Here is a 20,930-nt window from a genome sequence, read left to right as displayed (position 1 = left end):
TAAACCAGATAAATGTGAGATGATGCATTTTAGGAGCACCAATGAGGCCAGTACATCAGTACCCCTAGGGAGTATTGATGAACAGAGGAATCTCGGTGTGCAAGTCTTTAAAGTGGCAGCTCAGGTAGATAATGTGGTTAAGAAGGCATATGGAATACTGGTCCTTATTAGTCAAAGCACTGCATACAAGAGCAGGGAGGTTATGCTACAACTTTATAAAACATTGATTGAACCTCAAGCTAGAATCCTGCTTGCAGTTCTGATCACCACACTGTAGGAAAGATATGACAGCGATAGTGAGGGTGCAGAGGAGATTCACCAAGGTGTTGCCTGGGATGGAGCATTTCAGTTCTGAGAAAAGACGATAGAGGCTGTGTCTGTTCTCCCTGGAGCAGAGGAGGTCAAAAAGGGATGATTGAGTTATATAAAATTATGAGGGGTATACATAGGGTAGACCGCAAGAAACTTTTCCCCCCATATCAGAGGCAGATAAAACTAGAGGACATATATTTACCGTAAGGGGTAACAGATTTAAAGGGGATCTGACAGAGGCTCTTTTCACCCAGAGAGTGAATCTGGGTCACTGACAGCATATAACAAGTGTCTAGATGAGCACTTGAATTGCCCAGGCATAGAAGGCTATGGGCCAAGTACTGGAAGATGGAATCAATACAGATAGGTACCCATCGGTCAGTGTGGACGTGGTGGGGTGAATGGCCTATTTCCACACTCTCTGACACTGTCACACCCTTGCCTACTGAACCAGACTGGTTCTCAGTCTGACAGACACAGTTTTACAATTCTCATTACTCTATTCAAGTCCACCAAGGTCTTGTCCCACCTGACATCTGCAGCCTCCTCCAGCTCAACACTCAGTGCTCTCCAATTGTTGCATATTCCTGATTGAATGGTTTCACCACACTGCAACGTCTTCAGCTATATCCACAGCCTAAGCTCCGGAATTTTCTCCTTTATCCTCTTTACCTCCCTCTCCTTTATCACACTCCATGAAAACTAACTCTTTGGCCATATATAATATTCCATCTTGGAAGTCTCCAACATGACGGCATGAACATTGATTTCTCCAACTTCCGGTAACCACTCCCCTGTTTTCCCCCTCCCCCCTTTCTGTTTTCCTCCATTCTTGTGGCCCCCTCATCCCTTCTCTTTCCCATCCCCCACCCTCATGACCTACTCATCACCTCCCTCTGGTTCCCCACCTCCTTCCCTTTATTCCATGGTCTACTGTCCTTTCCTATTGGTTTCCTTCTTCTTCAGCCCTTTGCCTCTCCACCTCTCACCTTCCAGCTTCTCGCATCATTCCTTTTCATCCCCCCTTCCCCTTACCCACCTATCCTCCCCCCCTTGCCTGGACTCACCTATCACCTGCCAGTTCGTGCTCCTCCCTCTCTCCCCACCTTTTTGTTCTGGCTTCTGCCCTCTTCCTTGCCAGTCCTGATGAAGGGTCTCAATCCGATACGTCGACTGTTTATTTCCCTCCATAGATGCTGCCTGACCTGCTGAGTCTCTCCAGCATTTTGTGCGTGTCAGCATTTGTAGAATCTCTTGTGTCTCCTCTTTGGCCAGTCTTTGGGTTATCTCTTCTGCTATCTCTCCCCATGGGTTGGTGTCAATATTTTGTTTGATAATGCTTCAGTAAAGTATCTTGGGCATCTTAATAAGTTAGAGGCACTTTATGGAAGTTATTGTTGTTGAATAAGTATTTTAAAAACAAGACCCTTCTAAGAAATAGTTTACCTTTTCGCCGAAGATCCTCTGGCAGATCCCATTCTTGGCCAACTTTTCCTTCACTTGCCGCGTCAATTCAGCTGTGTCCACCTCCTGGTACATGTAGATCTCATACTGCTCCGGTGTTAGTGGTGGTACAGAAGGCTTATGTGGTTTAGAAACAGGAATAAGAGGTGAAGAAGGCAGAGGACTGCTCTGTGGGGTCACACTACTACTAGCAACCACTGTGCCTAAATCAGATGCTTGAGAGTAAGGAGATTCTGCGTTTTGCCAATCCTTCCAGTGGTCAGATGAAGCAGGCCCTTGCAATGGGTTTCGATCAAGTCTGCTTGGATTATTAAACCTTTCTCTTCCGCTGCTATTTTCCTCCGCTCTTCCATCTTCTGAAAAGATTGAATTTCTTCTGTCTGGGCAGACTGCGCTCCACCACTGGTCCCTCCACGTACTACCTCGTCCCAATTCATTTTTAACTTGCTTAAGCATATTGTGTGGTGTTTCTGCTAGTCCATGGTGTTCTGAGGTGCACGAGTCATGCACTGGTTCCTTTTTTAATCCATGAGAAGTCTGTGTTGTATTGTTACTGGAATCCATTGTGGAAGGCTTTTTCATGACCGTTAGTGAGGAAGAGATTGATGATGATGATGATGCTACTTTGGATGAATGAAGGGTCAAGTCAGGTTGAGCAACAGGTGTTGGCTTCAGTGTCGGCTCAAGGCCAGCCTTCTGAGCTTCCATCTCACGCCGGGCCTGTTCCAGTATTGACCAAATTGCTTCATCTGAACTACCACTGCTAGATGTACAAGGTGGCTGAGTTGAATCAACTGTAACATACAAAACAGACAAAAGTTGGGCATGGCATTCACAAACTCCTTTCTGTAATGTAAGTTTCTGTTAATTTGTTCTCAGAGTTTTGCCTTCATGTCCAAGATCATAACATAAATTAGATCGATTGGCAAACCTGCCAAAGGAAAACAATACTCAAAGTGCACCTCTGATCATTTCAATATCTCTGGAATTGCTAATTGCTGGAAATGCATGAAGGCAAAGAATAATAAGCTTCAACATTTGAGAACAGCATCATCCGTATCATTAGTATAAGGGAAGCAAGCATGGAAATACAGGTTATTTTACATGATAAATTCTCAACAGTATTAAGAATTTTGTATTTAAAATTTTTAAAAAATGTAATTTGAAATTTCAAGTTCTAGGGCTGAGAAAAAGAGAGATTTCTTCTTCCAAACAATTATGAATCTTGGAATCCTTCACCCCTGGTGGGTTGCAGATGCCAAATCATTCAGTATATTCAGGACAAAGAGATTTGGGTATTAAGACAACCAAGTGTTATGTGGACAGCATCGGAAAGTGATACTGAAATGAATAATATTACTGAGCAGGCTCCAGAGTCCAAGGTCCTGCTCCTATTTTCAATATGCATTTTCCTAACGAAGTAAAAAAATATTCTTAGTATCGACTTAGGTGTATGTTGTGTAAAAGGCTGCTGCCCTGATGTTTTTTTTTAATTTTATTTACAGCGTGGTAACAGGCCCTTCCGGCCCAACGAGTCCGCGCCGCCCATTTTAAACGCAAATTAACCTACCCGTACGTCTTTGCAATGTGGGAGGAAATCGGAGCACCCGGAGGAAACCCACACAGACATGGGAGAACGTACTAACTCCTTACAGACAGCGACAGGAATCGAACCCCGATCGCTGGCGCTGTAATAGCGTCGCGCTAACCGCTACGCTACCATGGTTGATGTTGCTCAATGTTAATATCCTGTTTCATGTTTTATACAAAGCCTCCACAGTTTTAACAAAAAAGTGTGAAGGGAGCTATGCAGGTGCTGTAAGTTCAGTCTGCACTCACCATTTTTTTGCACCTGTAGTTCTCTCTTGGCTTGTTCGAGAATCGATTTGATGGCCTCATCAGAGCCCGTCTCAGGGGTTCTGATCCGTGTTGTGATGTTGCCTATGCGTCAAATAAAAAATGCCGATTAATGCTGAGAACATTAAAGTAAGCAGACATTACTGATGTGTGTTTATGATCTTTCAGTGCTTTCACTCACTGATAACTTATATTTTCAGAACAGATTTTGCCTGCTTCATTAATCTTTTCAACTACATAATAAAACTTAACCTACTTTTTTCTTGAACTGTGCACTCACTGTTTTCCTCCACTATAACAATCAGTTAAATATTGATTCTTTAACAGATCCTTGGATGATCTTCAACAACTGACCTGGAAGTCAACTGGAAGTCAAAGAAATTTTACATAATGTACCTTTTACACAAGGCTAAAAATGTAACTGAAGACAAACAACATTTCACACAGTGAGCAACAGAATAACACCAGAAATGGGATCTACGCTCAGATACTTGGGAAAACAGATCACTGAACAAAGGAGTGGGAATTTCCTCAAAAAACAGTATGATGCATTCCTTACATAAAATTCCTAAGGTAGAATTTATCTATTTGTTTATAATCCATAACTCGAGTCATAGAGTTATACAGGACGGGAACCTGCCCTTTGGCCCAACTCGTCCATGCCAATCAAGTTGCCTACCTAATCTAGTCCATTTGCCTGTGTTTGGCCCATATCCGTTGGAACCTTTCCTATCCATTCACCTGTGTAAATGTATTTTAAACATTGTAATTGTACCTGCCGCTACCAATTCATCTGGCAGCTTGTTCCTTCAACTTCTATAGATGTACCGTTTAAAGTATCCTGACTGGTTGCATCATGGTCTGGTACGGCAATTCAAATGCACCGAAACCTAAGAAGCTGCAGAGAGTAGTGGACTCAGCCTAATACATCACGGACACATCCCTCCCCACCATCAGTAGAATCTACAGGAGGCGCTGCCTCAAAAAGAATATCCATCATCAAAGATCCCTACCATGCCATCTTCTCGCAGTTCCCATTGGGCAGGAGATACAGAAGCCTGAAGCCCCACACCACCAGGTTCAAGAACAGCTACTTTCCCTTCAACCACTTAGTTCTTGAACCAACCTGCACAACCTTAATCACTACAGTTTAGCAACACTATGACCACTTTGATCACCTTGCACTAAAACGGACCTTGTTTTTTTTGTTCTAATTGTGTTCTTTCTTGTAAAAATTGTTTAATTTATGTTGGATTTATGTTTTTCTTGTGAATGCTGCTTATATGATGCTATGTGCCCGTGATGCTGCTGCAAGTAAGTTTTTCATTGCAGCTATGCATATATGTACTTGTGCATATGACAATAAACTCCACTTTGACTTTTAAACATTGTAATTGTACCCACCTCTACCACTTCCTCTGGCGGTTTGTTCCATATACCCACCACCCTCTGTTGCCCCTCAGGTCCCTTTTAAGTCTTTCCCCTCTCACCTTAAACCTGTGCCCTCTAGTTTTAGACTCCCCTACTCTGGGAAAAAGACCGTGACCATCCATCTCTATAAGGTCACCCCTCAGCCTCCAGGGGGAAAAAAGCCCCAGCCTATCCAGCCTCTCCCTATAACTCAAAATCTCCAGTCCCGGTAACATACTTGTGAAGGAGGAGGATAAGATAAATAATAAGATGAGATCAATAAATACATGAGGCAGAAGAGCACCATATGCATTGGTAGGTAGAGGTGAAGCAGGGTGAAGCAGGGTGGAGGCAGGGTGGAGGCAGGGTGAAATAGTTGCTGGACAATTTGTGCTCTATGGTCTGTTTCTGTGCTTTAACTTATAAAATAAATCTAGAATATTAGATTGAACCAAAGTCCAACAATAAAATGTAAAACTTGCATAAAAGTTTTGTTCTACACATGCAACAATCAAGATATGGAGTGAAGCCACGACTATAGCAGGGGGCCAGTAAACCACATGATTTATAAGGATAGAGCATTGAAAAGAATATACCATCTCTCTGTCTACATGAGGTAAGATGAGTGTCTCAGTGCCCTCTTGGCCTAACATTAAACTGCAGGCGCCAATGACAATGGTTTATTAAACAGACAGGCCAGGCCCTGACAGTATAATTCAGTGCAATGTTATCTGCCAACTCTGGTTGTGGAAATCAGTGGATAGAGTTGAACATGGAATCAGAATGCTCTGAATTTGTTTCATTCAAAAGTGACCTGGCAAGCTTAGCATTTACTGTCTCTGAGAACCACATGCCTGAACTTGATGCGAGTACTCTCTCCCTGCTGTTGGAAGGGAGTCCCAAGATTTTATTCAGCAGAGTCAAAAGGACCACTGATATAAGTCAAAGCTGAAGTAGAATGTGAATTGAGAGGGTAACTAGCAAGTGGCAGTGTTCCTTGATGTAAAATGGGGGTTTGGAAGCCTTGGGAAGTTGTAGTGTGGTTGCTGCATAACCTGAAAAACTATGAACGGAACTGAATACTGTACAGAAGTCAGCAAACATCCCCAACATTGTGATGAAGCAGCTGAAGATAGCCGGACCCAGGACAGTCCTGAGGAACTCCAGCAGCAAATCCCTTGGGTTAAAATGACCAGTGCAACATTCAACCTTGCTCCTTTGTGGGAAATATGACCCCAGCCAGTGAAAACCTGTCTGCCTGATTCACATCAACTTCAATGTTACCAAGGCTCCATAACGCCACCTTCAGTGAAACAAAGCCTTGGCATCAACAGCAGTCACTCTCATCTACCCTTTGGAATTCTACTTGTCCATGTTTAGACCAAGGCTGAAAAAACACCTGAAGCTCAGTGATCCTGGTGCACAAGTTATTGTTATACAAGTCCTGCTTGATAAGCACATTGACAACTCCTTCTGTCAAGTTGATGATAATTGCAATTCAGATAATGGCAGTGATTGGCTGGATTTTATTTGATCTGCTATTTTTTAGACATGAAATACTTGGTCAATTTTTCACTTGGACTGACTGATGCCACAAAGCTGTGACAAACAATTTTGGCTCCAGGCACAGCTTATCTTCAGCATTCCAGCCAGGATACTACTAGGACCCTTAATGTTTGCTGCATGAACCATTCCTTGATGTGATGTGGAATGAATCACATTAAGACAACTGCCTTTTGTGATAGTTGGAACCTCAGGAGATGCCCTCTCCACAGTCTTAGGCCCCAGCCAAGCTTTCACATACATCATTTACTACACGAATTAGAAGACAAAAACATGATGGTTCGAATCATATTTCACAAAGGTCACATCATAGAAACAGGCCATTTGACCTACCCAGTCCGTGCCAGCACTATGCAGCAATCCAACACATCCCATCCATTCCCTCCTCATCCTCACCACACAGTCCTGCAAAGTTTTCCCTTGCAGCTACTTATCCAGTGCTCATGTGAATGCCACAACTGAACCTGCCTCCACCACCCCATCACCCACACCCCCCCCCCTCACTTCCACAGCAGTGCATTAGAGAGACAGGAGTAGGCTGCTCTGACATTCAATAAATTCATGGTTGATCTCATATCTCAGCACCACTTTTCTGCACTCACCTCACTCTCCAACCCACCTCCTTTTTTCATTGCCTTAAGATCAAAGATATTTCAGTGTTGAATATACTTAGTGACTAAGGCTCTACGAACCTCCTGGGAACAGATTTCACCACTCAGGGTGAAGGAATCTCTTCTCATCTGTCCTGAATAGCCAACCCCTTATTTTGAGACGGTAATGCCTGGTTCAGACATCCCTGACATCAACACCACATCTAAAACAAAAACAGAAACTGCTGGAAACACCCACCAGACCAGGCCACATCTGTGGGAAATGAAACAGCGGCAACGTTTCAGGTTGAAGACTCTTTGACAGAACTTTGTTTCTCTTACCACAGATGCAGCCTGACCTGTTTCCAACATTTTCTGTTTTTGTTTTAGATTTCCAACATCTGCAGTTTCTCTTTTATTTTTAACCTTTCAAGGCTTAGAGTTATAGAATCATACAGCACGGAAATGGGCCCTTCAGCCCAACTTGTCCATGCCAGCCAAGATTACCACACTAACTAAGTCCTTTTTGCCTGTGTTTGGCCCATATCTGTCTAAACCTTTCCTATCCATGTAAACTCATTCTTCAGAGCTCGAAAATTCGAGAGTTTAGGACCACTCTGTTTAATCTCCCTTCATGTGAAATCTGCCATCTCAAGGATCAATATGGTCATTTTTTTCTGCACTCCCTCAATAGCAAGCACATCTTTCCTGAAGTAGGGTGATCACATGTGTACATATTATTCTAGGTGTGGTCTCACAAGGGTCTTATATTTAATGGAGCAAAACATCTGTGCTCTTGTAATCAAATTCTCTTGCAATAAGAGGTCAAAATACCATTTGCCTACCTAACTGTTCACTGTGCCTGCACATTAACTTTCCATGATTCATGTAGAGAGGCACCTAGGTCCCCCTGAGCACGGACCAATTTCTCGCCACTTAAAACAAATTAGGCTAATTAGGCTACGGTTCCCTGTTTTTTCCCCTTCTTTCCTTAAAGGGTGGGGTTACATTTGCTCCCTTCCAACTGTGAGAACTGTTCTAGAAACAATTTAGTTCTGGAATTTGATAACCAGGGCATGCACTAGCTCTACACCTCCATCAAACCCAAGGAGGCAGGCCATCTGGTCCTGGGGATTTATCACCTTTCTGTCCCATTAGTCTAATGCACATTGTAGAAATTAATTTTAATTTCCATAGAACCATAGAACAATACAGCACAATACAGGCCCTTCGGCCCACCATGTTGTGACAACCTTCAAACCACTCCTAAGACTATCTAACCCCTTCCTCCCACATATCCCTCTATCTTAAATTCCTCCATATGCTTATCTAACAATCTCTTGAACTTGACCAATGTATCAGCCTCCACCACCACCCCAGGCAGCGCATTCCATGCACCAACCATTCTCTGGGTAAAAAAACCTCCCTCTGACGTCTCCCTTGAACTTCGCCCCCATTACCTTAAAGCCATGCCCTCTTGTATTGAGCATTGGTGCCCTGGGAAAGAGGCGCTGGCTGTCCACTCTATCTATTCCTCTTAATATTTTGTATACCTCTATCATGTCTCCCCTCGTCCTCCTTCTCTCCAATGAGTAAAGCCCTAGCTCCTTTAGTCTCTCCTCATAATCCATACTCTCTAATCCAGGCAGCATCCTGGTAAATCTCCTCTGCACCCTTTCCAACACTTCCACATCCTTCCCATAATGAGGAAACCAGAACTGGACACAGTACTCTAAGTGTGGTCTAACCAGAGTTTTGTAAAGCTGCATCATTACTTCGCGGCTCTTAAACTTGATCCCATGACTTATGAAAGCTAACATCCCATAAGCTTTCTTAACTACCCTATCCACCTGTGTGGCAAATTTCAGTGATCTGTGGATATGGACCCCCACATCCCTCTGCTCCTCTACACTGCCCAGAATCCTGCCATTTACCATATACTCCGCCTTGGAGTTTGTCCTTCCAAAGTGTACCACCTCACACTTCTCCGGATCGAACTCCATCTGCCACTTCTCAGCCCAGCTCTGCATCCTATCAATATCCCTATGTAAGCTTCGACAGCCCTCCACACTATCCACAACACCACCAATCTTTGTGTCATCTGCAAACTTGCTAACCCACCCTTCCACCCCCTCATCTAAGTCGTTAATAAATATCACAGAAAGTAGAGGTCCCAGAACCGATCCTTGTGGGACACCACTGGTCACAGCCCTCCAATCAGAATGCACTCCCTCCACCACAACCCTCTGCTTTCTATAGGCAAGCCAATTCTGAATCCATACGGCCCTTGGCCTCTGACCTTTTGAAGAAGCTTACCATGTGGAACCTTGTCAAATGCCTTACTAAAATCCATGTAGACCACTTCTACTGCACTACCCTCATCAATCTTCCTGGTCACCTCCTCAAAGAACCCTATCAGGCTTGTGAGGCAAGATCTTCCCTTCACAAATCCATGCTGGCTGTCCCTAATCAGTCCATGATTCTCTAAATGCTCACAGATCCGATCTCTTAGAATCCTTTCTAACAGCTTACCCACAACAGACGTAAGGCTCACTGGTCTGTAGTTCCATGGACTATCCCTACTACCTTCTTTGAATAAGGGGACAACAATTGTCACCCTCCAATCCTCCGGTTCCATCCCCGTGGACAACGAGGACTCAAAGATCCTAGCCAATGGTTCAGCAATCTCCTCCCTCACGTCACAAAGCAGCCTGGGGAATATTCCGTCAGGCCCCGGGGACTTATCTGTCCTAATATTTTCTAACAACTCCAACACATCCTCTCTCTTGATATCTACATACTCTAGAACATTACCCTTACCAACACTGTCCTCAGCGTCATCAAGACTCCTCTCCTTGGTGAATACTGAAGAGAAGTATTCATTGAGAACCTCACCCACTTCCACAGCTTCCAGGCACATCCTCCCACCTTTGTCTTTAATCGGACCTACCTCTACTCTAGCCATCCTGCTGCTCTTCATGTACAAGTGAAGAGCCTTGGGATTCTCCTTAACCCTACACGCCAAAGCCTTTTCATGTCCCCTTCTCGCTCTCCTCAGCCCCTTCTTTTCCCTTCTTGCTACTCTATATTCCTCACGAGCCCTGTCTGATCCTTGCTGCTTACACCTTATGTATGCTGCCTTCTTCTTCCTAACTAGTTGTTCCACCTCTCTTGTCACCCATGGTTCCTTCACCCTGCCATTCCTTCTCTGCCTCACCGGGATAAATTTATCCCTAACATCCTGCAAGAGATCCCTGAACATCGACCACATCTCCATAGTACATTTCCCTTCAAAAATGTCATCCCAATTTACACTCCCAAGTTCTCGCCTTATAGCCTCATAATTCGCCTTTCCCCAATTAAATGTCTTCCCGTCCTCTTTGCTCCTATCCCTGTCCATGACAATTCTAAAGGTTAATTTCTTTGAATTCTTCATTCACTTTAGTCTGGTAGTTTTCCACTATTTCCAGGTGATTTCCAAGTTTATTTTGTAAGGTAAACACAAAATATTTGTTTCATTTCTCTGACATTTCTTTATTTCTCAGTATAAATACACCTGCCTCAGTCTGGCAGGGACACATATTTACTTTCACTAATCTTTTCCTTTTGACATAGTTGTACACACTCTTACTATATGCTTTCATCTTTCTTGCTAGATCTTTCATATTCAAACTTCCTTTTCCTTGCCTTGGTCCTGCTTTGCTAAATTCTGAAACAGTCTTGATCCTCCAGCTTGCTGCTATTTTTGGCAAAATTGTACATCTTTCCTTTGATCTAATACCATCTTTAATGCCATCGTTAACATCTCTTGAGAGCCATAGTTGGACCATATTTCCTATTGCTCTTTTTTTACCTTAAAAGGGATATATATTATTTACAAACTATATATGAATTTTTTAAAGATGTTAGTCATTGCTTGTTTACCTTTAAATGCAGTTTCCCAATCCATCATAAAGAGCTCATGCCCCTCATCTTCGCAACATGCTTTGTTCAAATTGTATTAAATGACTTTCAGCTTGCATGAAACTCTGTGATCACTGTTTTCTTCAGGCCCTCTAAATATAAGAACACAAGAAAATTGAAGCAGGAGGAGGCCACTCGGCCCCTCATGCCTGCCCAACCATTCAATTTCATGATGGCTGATATAGCCTAGGCCTCAACTCCTCCTCGGCGCCCGTGTCAGCTCCAGCTCCTGCTCCCCCAGCCCCAACCTTTTAACAATTTACCTACCCCCACCTTAAATACTTCTACTGACAGGGCCTCCACAACCCTCTGGCCTTTTAAGGTCGAGAATTCCAGAGATTCACCACCCTCTGTGAAAAGAAAGTTCCACAAACCTCCATTTTACCCTTATTTTACAACTAAGTCCCCTCGTTCGAGACTCTACCACTGGTGGAAACATCTCAACATCTACTTTGTCAAGCCTTCTCAGATCATCATTTACCATTTCTCGTTTCACAACACTAGACTTGAAATAGCTTGTTCCCTTGTTGCTTCCTCAACATACTGATCGAGAAAACCATCTCATATGCTCTATGAAATCGACTTCCATACTATTACTGCCCATTTAGTTTGCCCGGAGTTTTCTGTTGATTGAGCTCCTCATTATTGTATTAATTCTTGTGATATGAACCTTTATTTTTAATAAAGCGCCTTTATTTTTATCTTTGTCCCACCTTTTCCTGCTCTGACTCTAATTTCAGGCCTACTCAAGTTTATTTGCTCTGTCCCTGCCCCACACATTCGAGTTATCTTTACCCATTTTGCTACTCTGCAGTACTGTTTTATCTTTTCCAAATTTCCCCTCAATAGAACCTGCACATTGACTAAAATAGTTATTTTAAAGGCTCATCTACAAACTAAGTTGCTACTTCAAAAGTTTTTCTTCAAGTTTGGTTCTTTTGCCAATCACCTTCATTCGGTATCCTCAGGTTCTTGATCTTTCCATCAATAGGAAACATTTCTTTCTACCTTGACTTTAAATACCTTCATCTGATCCTCACTCAACTTCCTGTGTGCCAAGTAGAAAAAACCCTTCAGTTGCCAGGTAACCAAGCCTCTCAAGAAAATTTAGCTGCCACAAAAAATATAAATTGAAAATCACTTGGCTGCCTTAACAAGGCACACTGGTGAAATTTTGACGGGTTTTGACACAGCATATTCAGGTTTATTATTTTATATTTGTGACTCAGATTAGTATGTACAGAGAGTGTGGGCCTTATAGGATGTTTACAAAAACTGGTCAAACTTCTGTATCACAGAAAAGGAAATCAACATTTGTTGGTTGTTAGGTAAAGCAGGGTTAGAAGGAGCATTATTGGAACATAGTTGTAATGCAGTCATAAGTTCTGTTTTTTAAAAACTCTTTTATATCACTTTCAGATAAATAGCAACACTACAGCAATCTGGGAAAGAATTAGTCACACATGGAGCTTCTCTGCAGTCTTGCCCAAGGGGAGAAGAGGCAAGACTGAGGTGCCACCACCAGTGGGTGGGTGTAACTACAGCCTGTGCTATTTATATAGTACTTGCATTCAATGACCACACATATAAAGAAATGTTTACAATCTTTAAATATGCAGATGGATGTAAACATTTGTCTTTTAGTGTTACAAATGGAAATACCAGGGCTGTATAAGGGGTTTTATGTGACTAAATAACAGTTATTTGCAAGTTTAGATTAAAAAGATACTCAATGATTGTCTTGTCTACATTTATTCTATTTTGGAAAGCTCACAGAAACAACATTTCTCTTTTCCTCAAAAGCATTTGCATTTAAAAATAAAACCTGCATGATGAGTGTAATCAATGCTACATGTCATAATTCTTTCTGCTTCCCCCTTACAACACTTTCTGCTTCTGCCTTCCTCTGTCTTCCCCTTTGTCTAAACTTGCCCTGAATTTGACATTCGGAATCTGTGATCAGAAGTCCTTTCAGTTGGACTAACAAAATACTACTTATGCAGTATAAGAAACTGAGTACCATGCATATCTTCAGACTTAACTTCAAATTACAGAGTAGGAGTTTGATGAAAAAAAACCCCATATTTTAAGAAAATGGATAACCTTCATGCAAAAATATTAATGAAGGCACACAAAAACCAAATATTACAGGGTACATAACTATTATATGGAGAAATATGTATACTTTTAAATCACTTAATATTGTAAATAATGCTTTAGACACAAAATATTGCAATTACTACAAAAGTCAGTAAGTTTTGCCAAGTTAAATTAGCATTGATTTCAGTGAGTAGTTTAATCCACCTATTCTATTCTTCTGTCCCCATCTGACACAATATATGATATAAAATATAGAATTTTTATCCTTTCCAGAGAGTCCCTGTATGATGAGCTTAGAGGGAGAGGCTGCATGCCTCTTTGAAGAACATGGCTTCACTCCTGAACCATTATCTGAGGGATTAAATCCCTCAAAATTTAATACTGGGAATTAATCCAGAACCCTCCAGTTCCTAGAAAAGTACTCCTTTGTTAGAAGACTTTCTGAGTATGGTGGCTGCCAACCACTCCTGAACAGTGCCTCCCTTTGAAGAAAAGACCAGTTTCACCAGCAAAACAAACTATCCTTTGGACAGAAGGGCAGCAGAGACAAATTGGTTCTTCAAACAGGCAGCAGATTCAACAATGCCTTTCATTACATATTTTAAAAATTCCTTTTAATTCAGATGTTGGCAAAATGCTTTGAGCAGAAAATGTGCAGGAGATTACACAGAAAATTAAAAAAAACTGTTGATGGTGGAAATCTTAAATTAAAAACAGAAAATATTGGAAACACTCGGGAGGTCAGGTAGCGTCTATGGAAAGATAAAGAGAAATTGTTTCAGATCTGAGACCTTTTGTCAGAATAATTGCAGGACTCAGAATACCATTATAATTCTGTGCCCCTGCCTGCAATAAAATCTGTTTCATTCATACCAGCACTTGAAAGCCTGTTTGAAATTAGTACCTGCAATACTCATCAAATCTTCTGATAAACACCAATCACAAGGCACCTAAACACCTGTGAAGATGTTTATTCTACAAAGGTTTAAATTGTGCACCAACGTAATCCAAACAGGTGGCCAATAAGCCAAATTAAAACCAACACAAAATTACAGGCAACCAGGTTCGTCAATCTCAGACTCTGATCTTAGGACCTCACACAGTCCTGGGTGAATATTCAGACAGGAAAAAACCCAAAATCCCTGGAACCGATGTTGCCTCAGAAGATCACTAGGTAGTTCAGAAGAATACGTCTGCAGAATTCCAGCAGAATTCCCATGCCATTCCATCTCCAGGTGAAGACTGAAACCCTTCACCTTCTCCATCACACTCTAAGGCTTCATTCCATTCTCTCAGTTCCTCAGTCTCTGTTGCATTTGCTCTGATGATTAGCTCTTCCACGATATTTTTTTCATGAATGGTAGTTTCCCTTCAACCATTGTCCTGCATCTCATCTGTTTCCCACACCTCAGTCTCACGCCCTCCTCCTCCTGAAACAGAGCAAAAACAGAGCTCCCCAGTCCTGACTTTCCACCCAATAGATCATCCTTCACAATTTCTGCCAACTTCAACAAGATTTCGCCACCAGACACATATTCCTCTCCCTCCTCTTTCAGCATTTCGAAGGGATTGGTCCCATTGTGCTTGCCCAGTTCTGAGACAGTGTCTCAGACCTTCCTCTTTCTACAGATGTTACCTGACCTGCTAGTTATTTTCAGCATCTGCAGTTTTTCTTTTATTTACATTGACTGACTTTTTTTTATACATACTATCATATCAACCAGTCACATTTCTGGTTTCACAGCCAGTTGGTATAAATGCAAAAAACACCATGCATGCAAGCCATCTCCTAAAAATCAACTCCATCACAGGATTAAACACAAAATTTCAATTGCTCAAGCTAAACAAATTTAACTTAAACTTTTGTGATTTAATTTTCTAATTGTTCAGACATGTTCCACTCCGCAAATCAATGATTTAATTCCCAGATAAATACTTCCTTCCTAGCAGACAGCAGCAAGCTCGTGGTTTCCTGCCCTGGTTCACAAGCTGGATCCAGCAACCTGAGATACATACATAGCAAATCAAGACAGAAGCCAGGGTAGTTTTATTGGGAAGTCAGGAAATGGCAGACATAGTAAACAGGTATTTTGTCTTAACTGAAGGAAACATAGTAAAATTCCCAGTGAAAATGGAGAACTGCAGGTCTAAAGTGAATGGAGAAGCTCGAAGACATCTGTATTAGTTTTAAAACAATGGAAAACTTAATGGGATTTAATGGTGATACCTTGTACTCCTAGTTCAGTTCTTCCAATTTAACGTACTGCATTTGGTGCTCACAATGTGATCTCCTCTTCACTGGAGAAACCAAGCGTTTTGTGGAGCATGCATATTCAGTTCTGCAAGGGTGACTGAGTGTCCAGTCATCCGTTACTTAAGTTCTCCATCCCATTCCCTCACTGTCCTTAGCTTCCTGCACTGTTGCAAAATCTGATGCAAGCTCCAGGAACAACAATCTTCCAATCAGCACATTACAGCCCTCAAAATTCACCACTGAATTCCACAATTTCAGACGTCCAGCTGTTCCTGTGATATTAACACAGTTTTTCTCACATTACATTATATCTCATTTTTTCCAAGAACAGAGCGCTATTAGCCCATCAAATATATGCCAGCTCTCAGAGCAATCCCATCAATTCCCTTCCTCCACTTCTTTTGCTGGAACCTATTCTCTCTTTCACAAGCAGGTGTCAACCTTCCCCCCAATCCCCCTACCAGCCACCTACACTAGGGTAGTTTTACAGTGACCAATTTACCCACCAACCAGCACATCTTTTGGGATGTGGGAGGAAACCAGAGCACTTGGGGAAATCCACGTAGTCACAGGGAGAATGTCAATCTCCACACGGACAGCAACCGGTAATGGGTTTACTTGAGGGAATTAAGATAATATACTCAATGAAATCAAAAAACTGAAGATGCTGGCAATCTGAAATAAGAACAACATGTTAGTTTTTTGACGACCACTGCCACTTCTTTTCAGAAATGCCAGCCTTGAAGAAGTCCTGCCATTGCTCCTCTGATGAGATTTCCATCCATCTCTTTTGCCTTGTTCACCATCAGTGCGACTTTCTCCGCAACTTAAAACAAACTCGTTTTCTCTATGAATTCCAATTCTAATGAAGAGTCTTCACCGAAAATGTAATTAACTTCTCTTTTCCTGTTGGCCTTGACCTACCGGATGTGTTTCCAGCATTTTCTGTTTTATTAATAATATACCCAAGTTTGTGATGAGGGATAGCGTGGTTGCACTGAGTTTTTGTGTGATATAGAGACAGGACGACTGTCCTTAATTAGCCCATGTTCTCCCAATGTGAGTAAATCCTATCCCTAAGAATCCTCTCCACCAGCTTCTCTACCACTGACGTGAGACTCACCAGCTGTAATTTCCTGGATTATCTCCATTTCCCTTTTTAAAACAAAGTAACAACATTGGCTACTCTCCAAACTTCTGGGATTTGCACCTGTGGCTAGAGGATACAAAGGACCTTCATCAAAGGCTTCATCAAAGCCCCAGCAATTTCTTCTCTTGCCTCTCTGAATAACCTGGGATAGATTCACCTTATTGCTCTTCAAGAGACCCACCACCATCTCCTGGAGATACAAGAGACTGCAGATGCTGGAGTCTGGAGCAACAATCAATCTGCTGGAGGAACTCAGTGGGTGAGCAGCATCTGTGGGAGGAAAAGAACTGTCGACGTTTGGGTCGAAACCCTGCATCAGGAGGGACTAGCTCGCCTGGGCAAACACAGTTGGTATGGATAAGTTGGGCCGAAAGGCCTGTTTCTATGCTGTACAACTCCAGGAAAATCTCAGAGAAAACCAATTCTCCTCATCTGTGTCTCCTATCACTGGAAAGCCGATATGTTTGCTGCATCTTGTATTCCATCCATTATATGGTAATTCCAACGATTGCTTCACCTCTGTGGTCTGGGACAGTAAACAACATGTCAGCTATCCCTCTCTTCAGAGATGATAAAAATGTGCAAGACCAAAGTGAAACACCTGAAGAACTAGAAGAGCAATGCCAAAATTCTACAGTATTGCTTTGCACTATTGTGCTGTAATCATAGAATCATAGAACTGTACAGCACAATACAGGCCCTTCAGTCCACAATGTTGTGCTGACCTTTAAACCTCACCTTAGACTATCTAACCTCTACCTCCCCCCATATCCCTCTATTTTAAATTCCTCCATATGCTTATTTAGCAATCTCTTGAACTTGACCAATGTACCTGCCTCCACTACCACCCCAGGAGGAGTTAGGAGAAAGAAAGCAGCATACATAAGTTTTAGGAAGCAAGGATCAGATAGGTCTCTTGAGGAATATAGGGTAGCAAGGAAGGAACTTAAGAAGGGGCTGAGGAGAGCAAGAAGGGGACATGAGAAGGCCTTGGCAAGTCGGGTTAAGGAAAATCTCAAGGCTTTTTCACTTATGTGAAGAGCAGAAGGATGACGAGAGGTAAAGGTAGGACCAATTAGAGACAAAGGTGGGAAGATGTGCCTGGAAGCTGTGAAGTGGGTGAGATCCTCATGATACTTCCCTTCAGTAATCACCAAGGAGTGGGGTCTTGATGACGTTGAGGACAGTGTTGGTAAGGTTAATGTTCTGGAGCATGTAGCTATCAAGAGGATGTGTTGGAGCTGTTAGAAAACATTAGGACAGATAAAGTCCCCCGGGGCCTGACAGAATATTCCCCAGGCTGCTCCACGAGGCGAGGGAGGAGATTGCTGAACCGTTGGCTAGGATCTTTGAGTCCTCGTTGTCCACGGGAATGGTACCGGAGGGATGGAGGGTGGCAAATGTTGTCCCCTTATTCAAAAAAGGTAGGAAGGATAGTCCAGGGAATTACAGACAGTGAGATAGGGTTCTTTGAGGTGGTGACCAGGCAGATTGATGAGGGTAGTGCAGTAGATGTGGTCGTACATTGATTTTAGTAAGGCATTTGACAAGGTTTCACATGGTAGGCTTCTTCGGAAGGTAAGAGAGCAAGGGATTCAGGGATGCTTGGCTGTGTGGATTCAGAATTGGCTTGCCTGTAGAAAGCAGAGGGTTGTGGTGGAGGGAGTGCATTCCGATTGGAGGGCTGTGACTAGTGGTGTCCCACAAGGATCGGTTCTGGGACATCTATTTTTCATGATTTTTATTAATGACTTGGATGAGGGGGTAGAAGGGTGGGTTGGCAAGTTTGCAGACAACACAAAGGTTGGTGGTGTTGTGGATAGTGTGGAGGACTGTCAAAAATTTGCAGAGAGACATTGATAGGATGCAGAGCTGGGCTGAGAAGTTCAATCCGGAGAAGTGTGAGGTGGTACACTTTGGAAGGATAAACTCCAAGGCGGAGTACAAAGTTAATGGCAGGATTCTGGGTAGTGTGGAGGAGCAGAGGAATCTGGGGGTTCACATCCACAGATCACTGAAAGTTGCCTCACAACTGGCTAGGGTAGTTAAGAAAGCTTATGGGATATTAGCATTCATAAGTCGTGGGATCGAGTTTAAGAGCTGCGAGGTAATGATGCAGCTCTACAAAACTCTGGTTAGACCACACTTAGAGTACTGTGTCCAGTTCTGGTTGCCTCATTATAGGAAGGATGTGGAAGCGTTGGAGAAGGTGCAGAGGAGATTTAACCAGGTGCTGCCTGGTTTATGAGAGTATGGATTATGTGGAGAGACTAAGGGAGCTAGGGCTTTACTCTTTAGAGAGAAGGAGGATGAGAGGAGACATGATAGAGGTATACAAAATATTAAGAGGAATAGATAGAGTAGACAGCCAGCGCCTCTTTCCCAGGGCACCAATGCTCAATACAAGAGGGCATGGCTTTAAGGTAATGGGTGGGAAGTTCAAGGGAGATAACAGAGGGAGGTTTTTTACCCAGAGAGTGTTGGGGCATGGAATGCGCTGCCTAGGGCGGTGGCGGAGGCAGGTACATTGGTCAAATTCAAAAGATTGTTAGATAAGCATATGGAGGAATTTAAGATAGAGGGATATGTGGGAGGAAGGGGTTAGATAGTCTTAGGAGTGGTTTGAAGGTCGGCACAACATGGTGGGCCGAAGGGCCTGTATTGTGCTGTACTGTTCTATGGTTCTATGGAAATTAAAATTAATTTCTGCAATGTGCATTAGACTAATGGGACTGAAAGGTGATAAATCCCCAGGACCAGATGGCCTGCATCCTTGGGTTTGATGGAGGTGTAGAGCTAGTGCATGCCTTGTTTATCAAATTCCAGAACTAATTTGGAATAGTCCCAGTAGAGTCCACTTTGTCGTTAACCTGTGTGGATGCCACGTCCTCGAATTGCCTTTCGGGGTGCAGAGACTTCGGAACAAAGCAGTGGAGATCATTAGTGACTGAGGTGTTTGTATAGGTTCATCGTGGAATATTTGGATTTTGTAATGTCTCCTATTCTCTCTCTACATTTCTCTTCAGTCAACGGTGGTTTTGCAAAAGCCTTTGCTTACGTTTCACTTTATGGCTTGCTGAACTGAACTTTGAGACTGTTCCTGGACTTGGAGTTTGGGAATTTGCCACACACACACTTTGAGTTTAGTTTTGGGGGTTAATGCCTTACAGTTTTACTTTTAACATTCTAACATTTTTACTTTTATTTTTCTTATTATGATAAGTAGTTGTTAATAAAATGATATCTAACAGTCATACATGACTCGGTGTGTGTGTCTTTTGCTGCTGGTACGTAACATCAACTTCGACTTTATGCATATGGTTACCATGTTGAGTGATTTTTGTGTATTTCCATGTGGGAGAAAATCTGTAAAAATGGAACCCATTGTCCAGGAACAGTGTGTACCTGGCTTCCTTAAACCTCTCTATATCCACGGCTGTGAGAGTGCCCATCAGTGTCACAGAAAATTGTCCAACTTGTGCTCCAGCAATGTGAAACGATTCCACTGTCCAGTACTAAATATCATCGAATGATTACAGTACAGCTGACTTTCTACCAGAGCAACTCACTACTCCCACCCACCCCAGCCCCAATAACTTATATGGTAAGTATAAGTAACTGCTTGATATTAAGTGCCAGTTCCTTGAGAAGGTGCAAGTGAATACAAGTATGTCCTTTCCATACATCAAGATGCTGTATCATTAAGCTGGTAAGATTTGACACTCTCAAATTTACACTTGAACAAATCCAACATTAGTTACTTCACAAATGACCAGGCTGCATCTTTCCCTATGTTTTCATATCTCACCCATAGATCAATGCTTTCAATATGACCAAACACAATGAATACTGCTAGTTTATTTACCCATAGGTCATCACAACTGAGCCCAATATTTCCCCCAGGTGTCTGCACAAATGCATTCTCCATAAGTGGAACAGGATCACTTTCCTAACTCATAGGCACTGCCACTACTAGAACCTCCTCCACTGCTCTTTCAGCTCAGCAGGGACCAGGTATTTTCCTCCTGATATGCATGGGTCAGTGTCTCAGCAGTTGCTGAATGAGGAACTCACTGTTTTCCTCAATAACAAAGAGGCTGCTGGTCATTGGAAGAAGAGGTTTTGTTCCACGTTGCCAAAGCTTACACAGCACTCCTAAGCATCAAATTGCCCCAAGGCTCTTAATTAAAAGGAATGGTAAAAGGAGAACATCAGTTTAAGCATATGGATTTGTATACCAAGGATGCAATCATGGCCACGGGTGGCG

At 42.6% G+C, this 20,930-nt stretch overlaps 1 protein-coding gene across 11 annotated transcripts in view; it reads right to left on the bottom strand.

The window, feature by feature from the left end:
- The window catches only part of LOC127581520 (protein CASP-like), a 489,061-nt gene that overhangs the window by 132,330 nt on the left and 335,801 nt on the right, over nt 1-20,930 (bottom strand). For 9 of the 11 annotated variants that reach the window (XM_052035991.1, XM_052035992.1, XM_052035988.1 and 6 more), the window contains 2 exons: nt 3,616-3,717; nt 1,759-2,570 (listed from right to left, as the gene is read on the bottom strand). The exons of the other annotated variants lie outside the window; for them this stretch is intronic. In XM_052035991.1, coding sequence (XP_051891951.1) covers nt 1,759-2,570; nt 3,616-3,717 — 914 coding nt within the window. The remainder of the gene's footprint in view (nt 1-1,758; nt 2,571-3,615; nt 3,718-20,930) is intronic. 11 annotated transcript variants of the gene reach the window in all.

This window comes from Pristis pectinata, chromosome 21 (assembly GCF_009764475.1).
Source record: "Pristis pectinata isolate sPriPec2 chromosome 21, sPriPec2.1.pri, whole genome shotgun sequence".
NCBI classification, from domain to species: Eukaryota; Metazoa; Chordata; class Chondrichthyes; order Rhinopristiformes; family Pristidae; genus Pristis; species Pristis pectinata.
This window is presented reverse-complemented; position numbering and strand designations above follow the sequence as displayed.